At 53.0% G+C, this 16,108-nt stretch overlaps 1 protein-coding gene and 1 long non-coding RNA gene across 2 annotated transcripts in view; one reads left to right on the top strand and one right to left on the bottom strand.

Moving 5' to 3' along the window:
* The window catches only part of LOC116542096, a 47,509-nt gene extending 46,590 nt beyond the window's left edge, over window positions 1–919 (bottom strand). Inside the window, exon 1 of the long non-coding RNA XR_004265062.1 lies at window positions 836–919. This is a non-coding gene — a long non-coding RNA (uncharacterized LOC116542096). The remainder of the gene's footprint in view (window positions 1–835) is intronic.
* GDF10 (growth differentiation factor 10) lies at window positions 359–13,695 on the top strand. The gene is made up of 3 exons (XM_032266822.1): window positions 359–1,157; window positions 9,937–10,862; window positions 12,723–13,695. The coding sequence occupies exons 1-3, from the start codon at window positions 842–844 to the stop codon at window positions 12,912–12,914; spliced, it is 1,434 nt and encodes a 477-aa protein (XP_032122713.1). The 5' UTR covers window positions 359–841; the 3' UTR covers window positions 12,915–13,695.
* Window positions 13,696–16,108: the final 2,413 nt, after the last annotated feature.

The following is a 16,108-nucleotide window of genomic DNA, read 5'->3' as shown; positions in this document are numbered from 1 at the left end:
TTGCCTTGGACGCCATGAGCTTTGGGGTGAGGGCTTCTCTTTTCGGAGTCAGCCCAGAGGGAATCCCTGCTCCTCACACTCGCATTTTGGACACACGCTGGCTCAGAGGCAACTGGGCACACACACATCCCTTCTCTGGTCATCACAGGGGAGCTGTCATCTTGCAACCACATAGCCATCGCATGCCTTTGCAGGGGCAACCCAGCAGGCAGGCCCCCATCCAAATGCCGCCCAGCCCCCCTCGCGGCCAGGCCAGGCTGCGGCGCCGACACACAGGAGCCGGCCTCAGGGGCTGGGTCTCGGGCTCTCGGCAGGGGAGCGGGGAGCGCGCTCGCCCACGCCCACGCCCCCCACACTCGCGAGCGCACTCCCCGGCGCGCGCACGCCACCACACACGGGCGCAAGCACACGGCAGCTGGGCCGGGGACGGCCCTCTCGCCAGCAGCCCCAGAGGTCCGGGGCGTGCAGCCGGGTCCCCCCGAGGGCGCTGCCGGCCGCCCCGCCCCGCCCCTCGAACCCGCCGAGCCGGGAGCTCTGTGGGTTGCAAAGTTTCGTGGCGCGAGTGCGCCGAGGCAGCGCGCCGGCTCGGGCTCGGTTCGGCTCTGCGCTGCTCGGGACGGCAGTGACTGCTGGCTGGGGGCTCGGGCCGCCTGGACCCACAGACCCCGCGCCCGCTGCCACCCCTGCTAAGCCCCTCGCCCCAGGTGGACCTCGGTACCCAGCGCCCTGCTGCCCGGGCTCCCTGCGCGCCCTCCGGCCGCGAGGTCCGTCCGCAGCCTCCGTTGCGCCCGCGCTCGCCCTCCTCCTCCTAGACTTCGCCCTTCGCCGCCCTCACCGCGCCATGGCTCGTGACCCCGCTCGGACCAGCCGGGGACCCGGGCCCCAACTGCTGCCGCTGCTGCCGCTGCTTCTGCTGCTACTCCGGGACGCCGGCGGTAGCCACATGGCCCGCGCCTGGTCCGCACCGCCCGCTGCCGCCGACGGCCTGCAGGGGGACAGGGATCCCCAGCGGCTCCCTGGGGACGCGTCTGCCACGCTGGGCCCCGGCGCCCAGGACATGGTTGCTGTCCACATGCACCGGCTCTATGAGAAGTACAGCCGGCAGGGCGCGAGACCAGGAGGGGGCAACACGGTCCGCAGCTTCAGGGCCAGGCTGGGTAAGTAGAGGGTGCCCTAGGGACCCCTTCTCCTCATTCTCTCCTTTCTCCTCATTCTCCCCCTTCCTCACTTTTCTGTCTCCCCACGCGTGCACCTCTACTTTTCCTCTTCAGTCTGGCCAACGGGTGAGTGGTGCATTCATTCTTTCACTAATAATTTACCGATCTCTCCATGCCAGACCCTGAACCTCCAGAGTGGCACAGGGTGGCACAAAGTCCTGCCCCTGGGGTGCTCCCACATTGCTGGACACAGACTTCCCCTACACAAGGCTCTAAGCACAGTGTGGCAAAGAGTACATGGGCCAGGGGAGTATCGCTGTCATAGGGTCAATTATGTAGGCACTTTACAAATGAGGAAGGCACGGGCGGTGAACATAGGCAGTGCTGACAGAAGTTCCAGACACTGGGCCCTGTCAAGAAGCAGCAGCCTCTGGCTGGTGGCAGTCATGGCTCCCGTGTCCACGGAAGCAGAGAGGACTGAGAAGGGCCTTGGCTGTCTGGGACTGAGGACTTCCACGCACTGGTATGAAGCGTTCAGACCGCAGGGGTTTAAGAAAGGCTCCGGTGGCTTAGTCAGTGGGAACACTCTGCTTATCTCCAGTCTCTGTCGCATCTTTCCACTTTCCCCGCCCCTTGGATGGAGCTAAGCAGAGGGCACTTGCAGAGGCCCAGGCTACCCTGCTCTGAGAGCGCTTTCATGCTCCTGCCTCATCAGCCTGCCAACCTTTGCAGGCCCTGGGTGGAGAGGAGGTGCCACCTGGGCTGCAGGGGTGGTGAGAAGACCCTGGTTGTCATGGCAGTTACTCCTGGTTGCAGAATACTGTTCCAGAAAATGTGGGTGAGGGTCCCCTGCAGCTCTGTAGAGGAAGAGGCCATACAACAGGAGAAAAATCTGCAGTCTACAGGCTCCCCCCTGAGGGAGAGGGAAACAAGCCCGGCTGTGGGGCTAGACAGCCTGGGGTCAGATTTATCACTGGCTGCGTGACTCAAGGTAACATCTGTGACCTCCCATAACCATGAACTGGGGAGCCCCTGGCACAAAGAGGCCCCATGCCCTCCTCCTCCACTTAGCAGACTAACCAGGTCAGTGGCCCTGGGCTCCAGGCCAATTGGATCTAACTCCATCCTCACTCATAACTTTCTTGCACCATGTGGGGTCCATTTCTGGAGGAACATTGTTAAGCCATTTAAGAATCATCTGGCATGAATATGACTTTGGGTAAATCACTAAAGCTATGTGGACTTGAGTGTATTCATCGATAAAATGGATAAGGCTTGCCAGCATCTCCCCTGTGGGGCTGAAGGAAAGATGAAATGAGGTCATATGTGTAAGTTGAGAGCCCAGCACTGGCCAGATTAAGTGTTGATGTATGGGATTCCCCTGGGAGCACAAAGAATTGTGCTAAGTATTGTGTATTCTTGTGGGTTTAGACTTGACCTCGCATCTCTGTTAACTCAGTCCTCGAAGCCAGCAGGGTCACTGCTGCAACATGGGTGAGCCTGCCCACTGAGCTCATCCACTTGCTGCAGCCAGGCATGGAGATGCCCACTTGTGTCGTTCTGTTTTCACAGAAAGGGGGTAGTACAAGTAACAGTGGAGTTCAGGATATTATTCTCAAAAAGTACCTGAAGACAGTACCTCAAATCCAGCACTCCCATTTTACAGATAAGAAAGCTGAGATTCAGGGGTGGTTCAGAGTGGCAGGGGTTGGCACCTCCCATCTGCCAGGCCATTGCTATTCTCACTGCCACTCCCCACAGCCTACCATCCCCATCAGAGCTATGACCAGGGTCTGGGAGAGGTAGGATGAAACAGATAAGCCTGGAAATCCGGATTCTGGTACAGTCCGGGGTGTCTGACAAATCCCTCTTCTTTGGAAGCCTGAGGCACATTTGAGTGTGAATCCCAGCTGTACCAGCTACCAGCTGTGTGCTGTGGCACAGGTTAGCTTACCTCTTTGAGCATCAGTTCCCTTGTGATACAGTGAAGAGGTGAGGATTAAATGGGCTAAGTAGGTTTTGTGCCTTACATACAGTGGGGACCCAGGCAGGTTGCTTGATCCTCCCCTCCCTCGATTCATCTACGTGTTTCTCACCCAGCCTCTTGCCTGCCCTCAGATGCACCTGCTTCCTGATCCAGTGACCCATCTGTGAGGAGGTATGGGTTTGGGCAGGTACCCTTCTCTCATGGATGATGCCACCCATGTAGTAGGCTTCAGCTCTGGTCTGAGAACATGCCAGTCTCAGTCTGTTCCCCAGTGGTGGGTATCTCCTGCCTCAGTGGGCCAGCAACTCATCCTGAAGAACAAATGCCTCCATCCGCACAGCCTGCAGTGCACAACTATACCTCACCTGCTACCAGGCAGCACAGCTCAGCCTCCAAGTGCTGGCTGTGAGCTGGCCTGGTGGGGTCCAAATCCCAATTTTGCAATCTGGGCAAGCGACTGAACTTGTCTGTGACTCAGTTTTTTTTTTTTTTTTACTTCTAAATGGAGGTAATGATGCTGCCTTTCTTATAAGGTTTTTTTTTTTAATGGGAACCGAGGTATGTCAAGTGCTTACACCATTTCTGACACATGAAATGTCAATGATGTATTAGTTCTTGCAGTTATCATACAGCCTCCCCTTCCTTCCCTCCCTATTGCTTCCGGAAGTACATTTTGTTCCGTATTAAGTTTGCATCAGTGGAGAAAGCCTGCGAGCCTGACTCTAAGGGTTAAGGTTAGACCACCCCCAATTCCCACTGAATGGCCTTGTTTAGATCTAAGCTTTGCCACCTACCAATGTGATACTGAGTTGGTTTTCGTCATCTCTAAAATGAGAATAATACTACATACTCACCTGTCAAAAATGCCAAAATTCAAGTTGATTTCAGTTCCCCAAGTATATCCTAAGCACTTGGTTTGGTGGCAAGTGCTGTAAGCTCAGGGGACACAAAGATGCCCAGAAAAGTTCGTAAACTGGCAGGGCGGATCAAAGTAAGCAGCAGAATGGGGCAGTGGGCCTGGGGGCGCCATGGAGGAAGGAGGGTCGGGGTGCTGCAGGAGCCCAAGGGCCCATTAACCTGGCAAGGGCGGGGCCTTTGGTTGGGGCCCTGAAAGCCTTCCCAGAGCAGGCCAGGTTCCAGCCACTTTGAAGGACAGGTGGGGCTGAGCCAGGTACGGAAGTGAAGCAGTCCACTGTGTTTAGAGACTGGCAGGAGTTTGGTTTTAATGAGAAGATAACGCACGGAGAGAAAGGCAGGAGATGGAGGCGGACAAGCAAGCAGGCCATGGAGAGCCAGGAGTATCATGAGTTTGTCCCCCACGGGCAATGTGCACAAGAGACAGAGGGAAGGAGGGAGGGAGAGAGGAAAGGAGGGAGGGAGAGAGAGAAGGAGGGAAGGGAGAGAGAGAAAGAAGAGAGAGAGGAAGAGGAAGGACTGCAGGGAAAGAGGGAGAAAGGAGAGAGAGAGATTACATGAAATGCATGCTTATTGGGGAAAATTTGGAAATTATAGAAAATCACAGTAAAGAGCATAAGTCATCCCTAATCACATAGCCAGATATAACCAGAGTTGTTAGTGTGATATTTTGGTAGAATCCTTCCAGCTATATCATTTATCTATCTATCTCTCCACTGTCTATTCATATCTCTGTTGTTTTACCCTTATATGTAAGATATATTTGTATATATATAAGGTAGATATATGTGAGATATAGATGCATATATCTCACAAATATCTGTAGCTTTTATGGATTATATTTTCAGCATGCAGGTAAAACCTGCAGGTATTTCCATTTGAAATTACTTCTTTTCATTACTGGTCATCTTGAGCTTCTCCCCATGCCTGCTGGCCATTTGCAGTTTTTCCTGTGGAAACTGCCTCCTTGTATGGGGATCCCTGCTTTCTCTTCCCGATATGCAGATATTCTTTACATGGTAAAGATCTTAACCTTTCACCTCTAATGGACGATTTGCTTTTGAGGCATGAGTGTGACATAAGAGGCAACAGAGCTGGGATCCCTGTTGTGGATGGGTCCGGGGCCCTGAATGCAGGGCAGAAAGAAGCTGTGCTCAGGATGGTTGTGTAGAAACAGGAAGCGGAGCAAACAGAGCCCAGAGATTGGTTAAAAGTGGGAGGGAGAGAGGCCAGAGCTATCAGGCTCCTGCTGGAGGGGCTGGAAGGGAAGTGAGGCCTCCCACTGGACAGGAGGTCAGGGAGCAAGGACGTGGTACCCTGAGGGTGGCAACAGCTCCTGAGGCCACAGCTGTTCTGAGCCCTTGCTGGGTGCCAGGCACAGTACTGCTAGTGCGCTCTGCAGAGTTGATCTCACAATAACTTTTGGAGGTGCAAATACTCTATCCAGTTTATGGATGAGGAAACTGAGGCACAGAGTGCTTCCATGACTTGCCTGAGGCCCCAAAGCTAGTAAGGGATGCAAGCAGGAGTTGAACCTCAACCCTACAGCCTGCATGGAAATGGGCAGTAAGTACTAAATCCATTTTAGTTCCCTGCTCTTCTCTGCAGCACCGTCTGGCCCACTGCCCCTTCCCACCGCCCCTTCTTCCAGATTCTGTTGGTGCGTGCATCTAAGCCCAGCGTTCTCACTCTGATTGGCCTCGTGGCTGTTTGAGGGGCAGTGGGTGAAAGGACAGATCTCCAAAACGTCTTGGAGTCTTTTTACCTAGGGCAGAGCATCTGAGGGGCTGCTCTTGGCTGAGAGTTGACCAGCAGCGGGGCTGGACAGACCTTTGGATGAGAAGGTCCCTTCCCCCAGTCCCATCCCCACTGCCCTCTGGAAGGAGGTTGAGTGCCCAGCAAAGTGGACCTGGTCACAGTTCTGAGAATTCCCAAGGGTCACTGAGTGATCAGCTTGTCTAAATAAAGTCAGTCTTTCCCTTCTTAGGCAGTCAGAACTCCAAAATATCAAAATAATGACCTCTGTTTGCAAAACATGCTGCGGTTCACAGCACGTGATCTTTGTCCATTAGCTCTTAGGCAGATCATGAACACATCCAGAACACAGGGAAAAGCAAAAGGCGTGGGCTTGGGGTCACACAGACCTGGGTACAAGCTCTGACTCTACCCCTTGCCAGCTGTGTGACTTTGGGCAAATTGTACATCCTCTCTGAAGCTTCAGCTCTTGGTTGACAGAATGAATGACCCCTCCCTACTCTCCTCATGGTGGAAATGATGAATCAAGCATGCAGAACACTCAGCACAAGGCTGAGCACATGCACTTGGAGCTTAGAATGCCATAATTAATAAACAATTTTGTTCCAATTTAAAGATGGGAACACTGAAGCTCAAGGGGAAGTCAGGCTAAAGATCTGGCTGCCCACTGTCTCCAATAGGATTTGCATTATCAGCTGCATCTTTGTAAAGAATGAGGATTTCTGGATTTCTTAAGGCTGTGGTTACTGCATTCTAGAGCAGCATGTCAGGAACCTCCAGTGTTAACTGAAGCAACAGACCACACTTTTCTCTTGTCCCTACACGGGCAGGCTTTGCACAGAGAAGCCCATCATTCAACATGCATCTCTGAGCTCCAGCTGACACTTAAGCCTTATGCTGGGGTCTAGGGGTGCAGTAGTGAATAAAACTGGCAATGCCCTGTCCTGTTAGAGTTTATGTTTTAGGGTAAATGATAAGAGCAATAAACAAATCAGTATACGGCAGGGTGTCAGGAAGGTCAAAGAATCAGGGGCAGACAGAGTGATGGGGCTGCTTGTCCAGCCATGGGAGCCCAAGGGACCCACTGTGGGAGGTTCCATTTGAGCAGATACCTGAAGAGGGCTGATTGGTACCTGGATGGGGAACCATGAAGGTGGAAGGAAGTGTGGAGCATAGTCCTGAGAAGAAAGCCACATGTTGGAAGGACAAGAAGGCCAGTATGATGGGGGCAGAGGGATGGAGTTGGGCTGAGGATAGGAGATAAAGTTCCAGAGGTAGGCAGACCCCATAAAGTAAGGCCTTGGTAAGGGGTTGAGTTTTATTTGGGGGCAATGGAGGGCTCCAAGCTTGGGCGTGACCTGTGATGGAATGTACCCAGCACACCGGGGGCCTCGCTTGGACAGCGCTCTATAAAACTGTGACATGAGGGGACACTGAAGATGGTCATCATGGCTATTACGAGTCTGTCTCCCTTCTAGGCTGAACTCCTCCTGGGCAACTTTGCTATGACCCTGGTCAGCCCAACTTAGCCCAGGGTAGGAGTTTTACAAATGTTTATTGGGAAAACAAAGAGAAGAAGAAGAAAGAAAGGAAAAGAGAGGGGATAGAAAAGGGGAAAGAGGAGAAGAAAAAGGAGAAGGGAAGAAGGGAGAGAAGAAAGCAGAGAGAAAAGACATGACCCACAGGGCACCAGCACCCATCACAGGAAATAAGGACTTTCTCTTCAGGGCTTCTCTTTTATGGCCTGGGCTCAGTAAAACTGAGAGACTTCAGGTTGAGGTTTCTTTTCTGAGCCACAACCTGGAGCCCCCTGCACTGCGTACATGCAGGCACATCCAGAGAGAGGGCCAGTCTGTGGCCCTCATGCACTGGGGCTGGGGGTAACCCATCTTGTCCCCAGCAGTCCCCAGCAGGGAGGGTCTTCACGGAGCCGGCTTCCCAGTGAGGGGTGAGCCTCTAGCCTCCTCCTCTGGCTGGAGGTATTCAAGCCACATGGAGGTAGAACTCATACCCTTTCACATAACCTCAAAGATTCCATCCCACTCTGAATCTGTTAGCAGAGCAATGGAGGAGTTGAGACTTGAACTAGATCAAAGAAAAACACATGTGCTGTGTTGGCTGGGTTGCAGCTCAGATATTTGGACTGGTGAATGCAAGGTACCCTAGTGGATGGAGGGGAGCTTGCTCTGCAGCCTTGGTCCTTTAGATGCAAATGGCAGAAAGCACATTTGGAGGCATCTCCTTTGTGCCTGGCATTTCACTAGGTTATTTCTGTGATCCCCCAGATAATCCTCTACGTGAGATAGAGGCTGTTGTTCTTGTGAGGCAGATGGGGAAAGCAAGGCTCAGGGCCTGGCCCAACTGAGTCCTGAAAGCTTGGTTCCTAGGGCATTTCTTAGCTTGGGGGTGGGGCTGCAGCACTATTGGTGAACTTTTACCCTACCCATAGGTCAACGCAGTTGCTGCAAATAAACAGCCACTACCACCGGAATGAGCTATCAGCTGCTGCTGACTTCCCAAACTTCCCTGAGGGCCAGAGTCCCCTGAGGTGCCGATTAAAATGTGAAGTCATTGTCATGCAGTCAAGGCCACAGGCTTGGGGAAGCCACGTTCAAATGTGCCTGGAGACCCTGGGCTGCTGCTCACGTGTGGAGCAGGTTGAGGGGCTGCAACACTGCCCTGGCAGGTTTGTTGTGAGGATTAAATAAGGTAACAGCTTCAGTGTCACCTGAGCCTTTACCGGCCTTTCTCTATCGGGCCTTCCTTAGATGTGCTTCTCCGTTTCTTCCCTCTCGTACCCCTTAAGAGGATGAGAACAATCCCAATTGAATTATGCCTTCTTCCCAACAGAAACAAAGAAGAGAAAGTGGAATATTTCTGTTAAAAAAATCCCTGCAGATCCTGTGGGTACAGGTGTCAGAGAGGTGTGGCCCCCACCCATGCCCCTAGAGAGCTCAGTGTCCCCCCACCATACTTCCTGGGCTTGGCAGCTCTGCTCCTCTCCAGATGTCCCCCAGCAGGACACGTGGTTGTCAGGAAAAGAAGCAATGGGAAGCAGAAAGCCCACCTGGCCTCTCTGGTGACCTGTTAAGTGTGTAGCATCCCAGGGAGGCACCAGGAGAGACTCCGCACCGATCCGAAGCCTAGAGGGGGCTTGGCTATTTAAGAGTGCTCACTGATAGATAATAATGTTTAGGCGATTCAAATCTGACATGACACTCATGCTGCTGCCCAGGCGGGGGCAGCTTCCTGGGACTGCAGACGTGGCTGTGCTGCCCTGGAGCCTTGGGGAATGCCTGCTTCCACCAGACAAATAGGAAGGAGTGGCCATCAGCCCCAGGGAAACAGGAGCTGGAGCATTCTTGAGCCAAGTTGGAGATGTAATGGTTGAGACTTCCCTGTCCTTACCTGGACCTTGGAGATTTAGTCAAGTGGCCTTGTATAATCCTGATATTGCTTTTTGCTTTTTTAAAAAATCTTAAAAGTCCTCAGGCAGGACAAAGAGCAGATGCCGAAATGGCTGCGCTTTTCATCCTGGTTTCCTTAGGAGGTGCTCAAAAAGCATGAGTGTTTATTTATCTCATCTCTTTTGGAAGAATGTTTGGGTTTAATGTGAAGTGTATTTATTGAGTGCATTTACATACTGATTGCATAAATAGAGGGCTGTGCAAATACAGGAGGAGCTGCCTTGATGCAGGGCTTGGACCCAACCCAAGCCGTCCTGAGCACTTAATGAAGGTGCCAGTGACATTTGTTCGTTTGTGCATGCAGAGACAGCAGAGGGCAGGGGGAGCAAACAGGAGCTTTAGTCTGCAGGCCTGAGTGCCTCCCTGTCTGCTCCTATTTCTTTGCTGCTGCTTCTTTTCGTTTGTTTGTTTGTTTGTTTGTTTGCTATGAGATATTGACCATCTCAACCTTAATTCCTCACCTGTGCACTGAGGATTGCAAAGGGCGCCCTCATCAGTTTAATATGAGGACTACATGAAATGAGGGAAGCAAAGCGGGGGAGGGGCACGTCCTGGAAGTGTGGATGGGTGAGCATTGCTCCTCCAGCCCTGGGTGGGAGACCGTCGGGAGCGCCAAGGAGAACTTCACAGCCTGTGGTCTCTCCTTCCCCCACAGAAGTGATCGACCAGAAGCCCGTGTATTTCTTCAACCTGACTTCCATGCAGGACTCGGAAATGATCCTTACGGCCACTTTCCACTTCTACTCAGAGCCGCCTCGGTGGCCCCGTGCGCGCGAGGTGCTATGCAAGCCGCGGGCCAAGAACGCTTCAGGCGGCCCGCTGCCCCCGGGCCCGCCCGCACGCCAGCACTTGCTCTTCCGCAGCCTCTCGCAGAACGCGGCCACGCAGGGGCTACTCCGCGGGGCCATGGCCCTGGCGTCCCCACCGCGCGGTCTGTGGCAGGCCCAGGACATCTCCGCCATCGTCAAGGCGGCCCGCCGGGATGGCGAGCTGCTCCTCTCCGCCCAGCTGGATTCTGGGGAGAGGGACTCCGGGGTGCCCCGGCCCAGCCCCTACGCACCCTACATCCTCGTCTACGCCAACGACCTGGCCATCTCAGAGCCCAACAGCGTGGCGGTGACGCTGCAGAGATACGACCCCTTCCCTGCCGGAGACCCCGAGCCCCGTGCAGCCCCCAACAGCTCAGCAGACCCCCGCGTGCGCCGAGCTGCCCAGGCCACCGGGCCCCTCCAGGACAACGAGCTGCCGGGGCTGGATGAGAGGCCGCCGCGCACCCACGCGCAGCACTTCCACAAGCACCAGCTGTGGTCCAGCCCCTTCCGGGCGCTGAAACCCCGGCCAGGGCGCAAAGACCGCAGGAAGAAGGGCCAGGAGGTGTTCATTGCCTCCTCACAGGTGCTGGACTTCGACGAGAAGACGATGCAGAAAGCCCGGAGGAAGCAGTGGGGCGAGCCGAGGGTATGCTCCCGGAGGTATCTGAAGGTGGACTTCGCAGACATCGGCTGGAATGAGTGGATAATCTCACCCAAATCTTTCGATGCCTACTACTGTGCGGGAGCATGCGAATTCCCCATGCCTAAGGTAGGGCGCCTTCCACCTGTTGTCAGATTCTAAGGCTCAGCTTTGCCGCTACCTTCAAGCTCCTCAGCCTGCATGATCTCTGTTTCCCCGTCTGCAAAATGGGGATAAAGCACCTCCCGTCTATTCCACACAGGACATAGGTAGACAAAGGTGATCAAGACATAGCCTGTTGGGTAGTTGCCTCCCACATATGTGTTGTCTTTGGCTCTGTTTTTTATTGTCCTGGTTGAATTGGGACTTCAAAATCAGAACATTCTGTTGAAATGCAAGAGAATTCTTCTCTTTAGAAGTGCATCCCCACATAGCAACTATCTGCAGAGGTTGAGTAGATGTTGCCTCCTGTACACAGGCAGGTCCCAGATGCTCCCTCCTGACCAAGGCTCTCATTTCTGTTCCCAGCCTGGACCCCGGGGTGTGGCAATCTGTGACCAGCACAGTGCTCAGTGGCTCTCCCAGTGTGGGCTCCCTCCTCCTTGCAGCTCGGGGCAGGAATCCACAGGCAACCAGCCTTCACTGTGCACAGGGTCTGCAGGACACTCAGCACTGGGCTGTTTTGTCTGTCGTGCAGCCCAGGCTTTCCTGTTCTCACCTTCGCTCCAGCCTGGCCTGTGGCTGAATCCACCCCTCTCCCTGCAGCCTGCCCTACAGCAGCCTGGCTGCCTGTGATGTCAGCCCTCGACGCTCAGCACAGTTTCCTCCTGCCTGGTTACTCTGCCCAGTGCAGGTCATGACTTTCCCTCCAAGAAAAGGAAGTCAGTGCATAAATCCAATTTGAACTTAAAAAAATCAGCCAGCTGGGGAAGTCCAGACCCAGACATGGGGCAGCAGTAACATGTTTGGGAATTAAATGGCTTCTCCTCAAAACCATGTATGTACAAGAAAGAGAAAGGGAGGTACCTGACAGAGAGACAGGGCCTGCTAAAAGGGCCTAGCACAGACCCAGCCAGATGCAAGCCCGGAACCCTGCAGGTTTGCAGCTGGCCAGCCATGCACTTAGCTTATCACCCTGGCTTGCTGCCTCCCAACCTTCCGGGACACCAGCCAGAACACTGCAAAGGCAGGTGTCCCTGCCCTGCTCCCCTCCCACCACCCCACACAAGAGGGCCTCCTCCTCAACCACACTACGTAGAAAAATCTCTGTTTGGCTGGCAATGCTCCGAAGTGGACAACTTGGTTGAGTTGTCTTGTCGGAGGTGGGCACAGTTTCCCAAACCAGGTCACTTTCTACTGGGGGCCTTGGTCAAGTTATTCAGCAATTTTAAGCCTCAGTGTCTTCCCAGTAAAGTCCAGGCAATACCCACTCCGTAAAATTGTTATGCTGACAAAAAAAAGTGTTGAGGGGTGGGGGTGATACAGAGAGAGCAGCCCCTGGGAAATGTGAGAGTCCAGCCTGTCACGCTGCCATGCACGTGGCAGGCCTTCCCTTCAGTGACAAGAGCACGACCTCGTGGGAAGCATGCCTGTCCTCCTCAGACCAAGAGATCAGGGCTGTGCTGGCGTCTGCTGAGCTTTCCCTCTGGGCATCTTCTGCCTGGTTCCTGGGGCTCCGCACGGATGTGTGACGCTCAGGCGCCCCCATGTGGCTGTGCCTTGTTGGGGACACAGCATGCCTCAGGGAAGCCGAGGGACAGGAAGGCCTGGGGCTTCCTACAGACCTCAGCCCGGGATTCAACATACGTGTGATTTTAGAGGAATCGTGTACCCAGCCCTGGGATCTCGTCCATTCCTTTAGGTGGACGCCTCTTCCGTGGCCTCAGCCGGGGAACAACAGCAGAGCGATATGGGCTGGGACTGTGAGGACAGCACGGGTGGGTGGAGGATGGCAGAGCTGAGTAACCCTGCTCCTTTCCTGCCTTGCAGATCGTCCGCCCTTCCAACCATGCCACCATCCAGAGCATTGTCAGGGCTGTGGGCATCATCCCTGGCATCCCAGAGCCCTGCTGTGTTCCTGATAAGATGAACTCCCTTGGGGTCCTCTTCCTGGATGAGAACCGAAATGTGGTTCTGAAGGTGTACCCCAACATGTCCGTGGACACCTGTGCCTGCCGGTGAGACTGCTCCAGGGTGGAAAGAAGCTATGCCCAGCAGAGCCGCCTTCTCGGAGCCTTCTTCAGCCAGGACTTCACTGGCGGTGCAGCTGCAGACACAGAGCAGAGCTTATAGGCAACACCACCAGGGCCCAGAAAGAGCTGTCTGCCAGTGCATCATTTCAGGGTCTTTCATTGCTAGCGGCTAGCCCCGTAAATGCCAGCCTGAGTCCCTGAAGGAATTTAGGAATTAGCCCTGGCCTGAAAGTGGCCCCTCGTTCATACCCAGTGTTCTGAAGGCCTGAAAACAAAAGGTGTCCATGACGTTGGCTTGATGTGATCATCATCTCATGATTGAACAAGAAGACTATGCAAATCCTAAGGCGCTCATTCCCTGCACACGGAAGGAACTCTGTTTAAATGTTCAGTTCAGAACTCTTTGGGCCACGTAGTGATTTTGGAAAACAGGATAATCATGGTGTAAATGGGTGTTTCCTTTCAAAATTCACTGCAGAGCTTTTATCCATACAGTATGCACATGTAACCGACGTTGGTTTTTTTCTTAATATATATATTTTATTTTAAAACAATAAAAGAGGAGGGCATTGACACCATTCCCCACAGAGATAGTCATAATGAGTGTGAGTTGTTTAAACATGCATATTGAAATAACACATACAGTAACGTGGGAATACTAAAAAATAACCAAGATTTTATATTTTTGTAAATTATACTTTCTATACTGTAGATTGTGTATGTTATGTGTTTTTATGAAAGCTAATAAATTAAAGATACAGTGGTATCTTGAAAAACTGAATGCCACCCATTTCAAAATCTCACTGGCTCTCTATCTGTAAGTAAAACATCTGGCGGTTGCTGGAAACTCAGCCTCTTTTAGGGTCTCTGGAGTCCCCTAGGCCATCTCTATGCTCTCTGGTATCTGTCCCAGGCTCCAGAAACCCAGACTTTTCCATGCCTTCCAGGGTCCTGCCCCACCACAGGTTCCTGAAAATCCCCAACCTGGGCGGATGTCAAGAGTGGACATGGCCCCAGACAGGGACAGTGGCCTCTCGGGGTTTCCTCTCATTCCCTAGCCTCAAGGACATTGATTGATGGGGAGGTGCCTGGGGTGTTTAAAGGATCATCTATAGTTGCTGGTCAGAGATCTTTTACTGCTGGTAATTAAAGGAGCAAGAGATTTAGCATAAGTAGGGGTCTCTCGCAAGGTCCAGGGACTCCTGAGGAAGTGGGCGGGCCATGTGGTCCCCTGCACGTGCTTCTCCTTTGCATGTGTATAGCAGGGTCACCCAGCAGCCCTGTTCCCAAATAGCCACCCCAAATCCTTCCCTTATGCCCTTCATTTACATTGCCCTACGATGGAGTGCCTGAAGCTGCTTGACCAGCATTTCTGAAGGAGAATCTGGGTTCAGCTTGAGACAGGTATATATGTAGCAGTCCCATCAGCTGGGACTTACAGATGACATGGCCCCAAGTCATAGAGGAGACTGCAAAGCCACAGTGGTTTTCTAAGAGGGGATGTCCAAGGAGATAAGCAGCCCTGGTGTCTACCCAGGGCTTTAGACTGGGCTCTGGAGACCAGGATTCCTGTGCAAGAGATGTGTGGGGAAGTGCTCCCAGGAGACATGAGCAAGGGTGGAGTGAGGCAGGAAAGCAAGCTAGGAGCAATCCTGTGGGAAGCTTTGGCGCTTACTTACTCCTCAGGGCAGTCTGGCCTTGAGCAAGGGAGCTAGGTGTTCAGGGTCTCTTGGCTTCCAGCCACCCTGGGAGGGAAGATGTCAAGTCCCCTTCCCTGGCCTTCTGCACAGGCAGCCACAGTGATTCTAGGAGACTAGGTAGCATCTGAAGAGTGGCAACCCCTGGAGACCAAGCCACTGAAACTGGAGAATGATTAGCCAGAACTGGTATGGGAGGGGGGCACGAGGGTGCCCGCGTGGGGCCCTGCAGCTTCTGCTCAGCATCTCCTATGAGGTTCTCCAAGTGGTCCTGGGACACATGTGAACAGCTGCCGTGGGGTAGGGACCCCAGCCTGCTGACAGAGCTCAGGGGAGGGGAGGTGCGGATGGTCCTCCACACTCACTGCCTTATTCCCTCACTCTCATAGGAATTGGACATGGGACCAAATTTTTCCCTTCAAGCTGCTGTAGGTTGCCGGTCTGGCGCAGACTGGCCTGCACGTAATGCTTGGTTTGCCACATCTAATTCTTTTGGGAATATGACAGGATATAAGTTAATAGCAAAATAAGTAAAAATATTGGGGCTTGATGAACTCCAAGTCCTTTCTTCCAAATATTCCATCCCTCATTTTATTCTCATAGAAAGCCACCCCTTTCTGTTTTTGCTGAGTATGGGCTGTCACATAGCAGTTTCATCTTATTCTTTCTGGCACTTACAGTTTCCTGGAGACCTTCTGGATTCCCTCCAAATACCTGGAATATCCTCACTTCTGACTTGCTGGGACTGAGGAGGACAGGCTGGGACATGTTCCCTGGGTCCAGTCATGGGCATGGGCTCTAGGCCTGTGCCTGGATGAAAGGTGATCAGCAGTTGCCATCTTTCCTGGGCATGTCCGGAAGACCTTGGAATATGGAATGGGGCATGAGGATGACGTGTCCCAACTCTATGGTATCATTAGTGACTCCTCCAACTTATAGAAGACCATGCACTTATAGGATCTTGCTTAGCCTCACAGCAGCCTTGCAACTTACTGCCCAATTGGAGCTTCAGAAAAACGGGCTCAGGAAGGGTAAGTAACAGATCCACTAATGTCTTGCCAAGACCACAGGGAACATTAAATTTGATAGTCAAGGCTGCCTGATTCAAGGCCTACGTGGCTGGCACTGCCCCTGAACTTCCTGTCCAGTGACCCCCAGTCTAACAGGGTTGTCTCAACAACACTGAGGTTGGGACACAGTAAAGTGAAGTTAAAAAGAATTGTGTTTATGAAATAACTTTTTTTCCCTTAAAACAAAAAATATCAACATTACATTTTCATAAGAGCCCAGAAGTTTCCAGCACATAGTCTAGATGTGCCTGGTTTGCTGATGTCACTCACCTGGGCCTGTTTCATTCTGGAGGGAGCAGGGTGGTGGCCTGCAGTTGGGCCCCATCTCTGAACTTACACATCCTCTAGAAGGGCAGGGCCTCTTATACATTAGTTCATGTGACAAACATAAAGAGCTAGAAACTTGAAGGCTAGGA

Source organism: Sapajus apella, unplaced genomic scaffold (assembly GCF_009761245.1).
Source record: "Sapajus apella isolate SASKATOON/1434 unplaced genomic scaffold, GSC_monkey_1.0 scaffold161, whole genome shotgun sequence".
NCBI lineage: Eukaryota > Metazoa > Chordata > Mammalia > Primates > Cebidae > Sapajus > Sapajus apella.
This window is presented reverse-complemented; position numbering and strand designations above follow the sequence as displayed.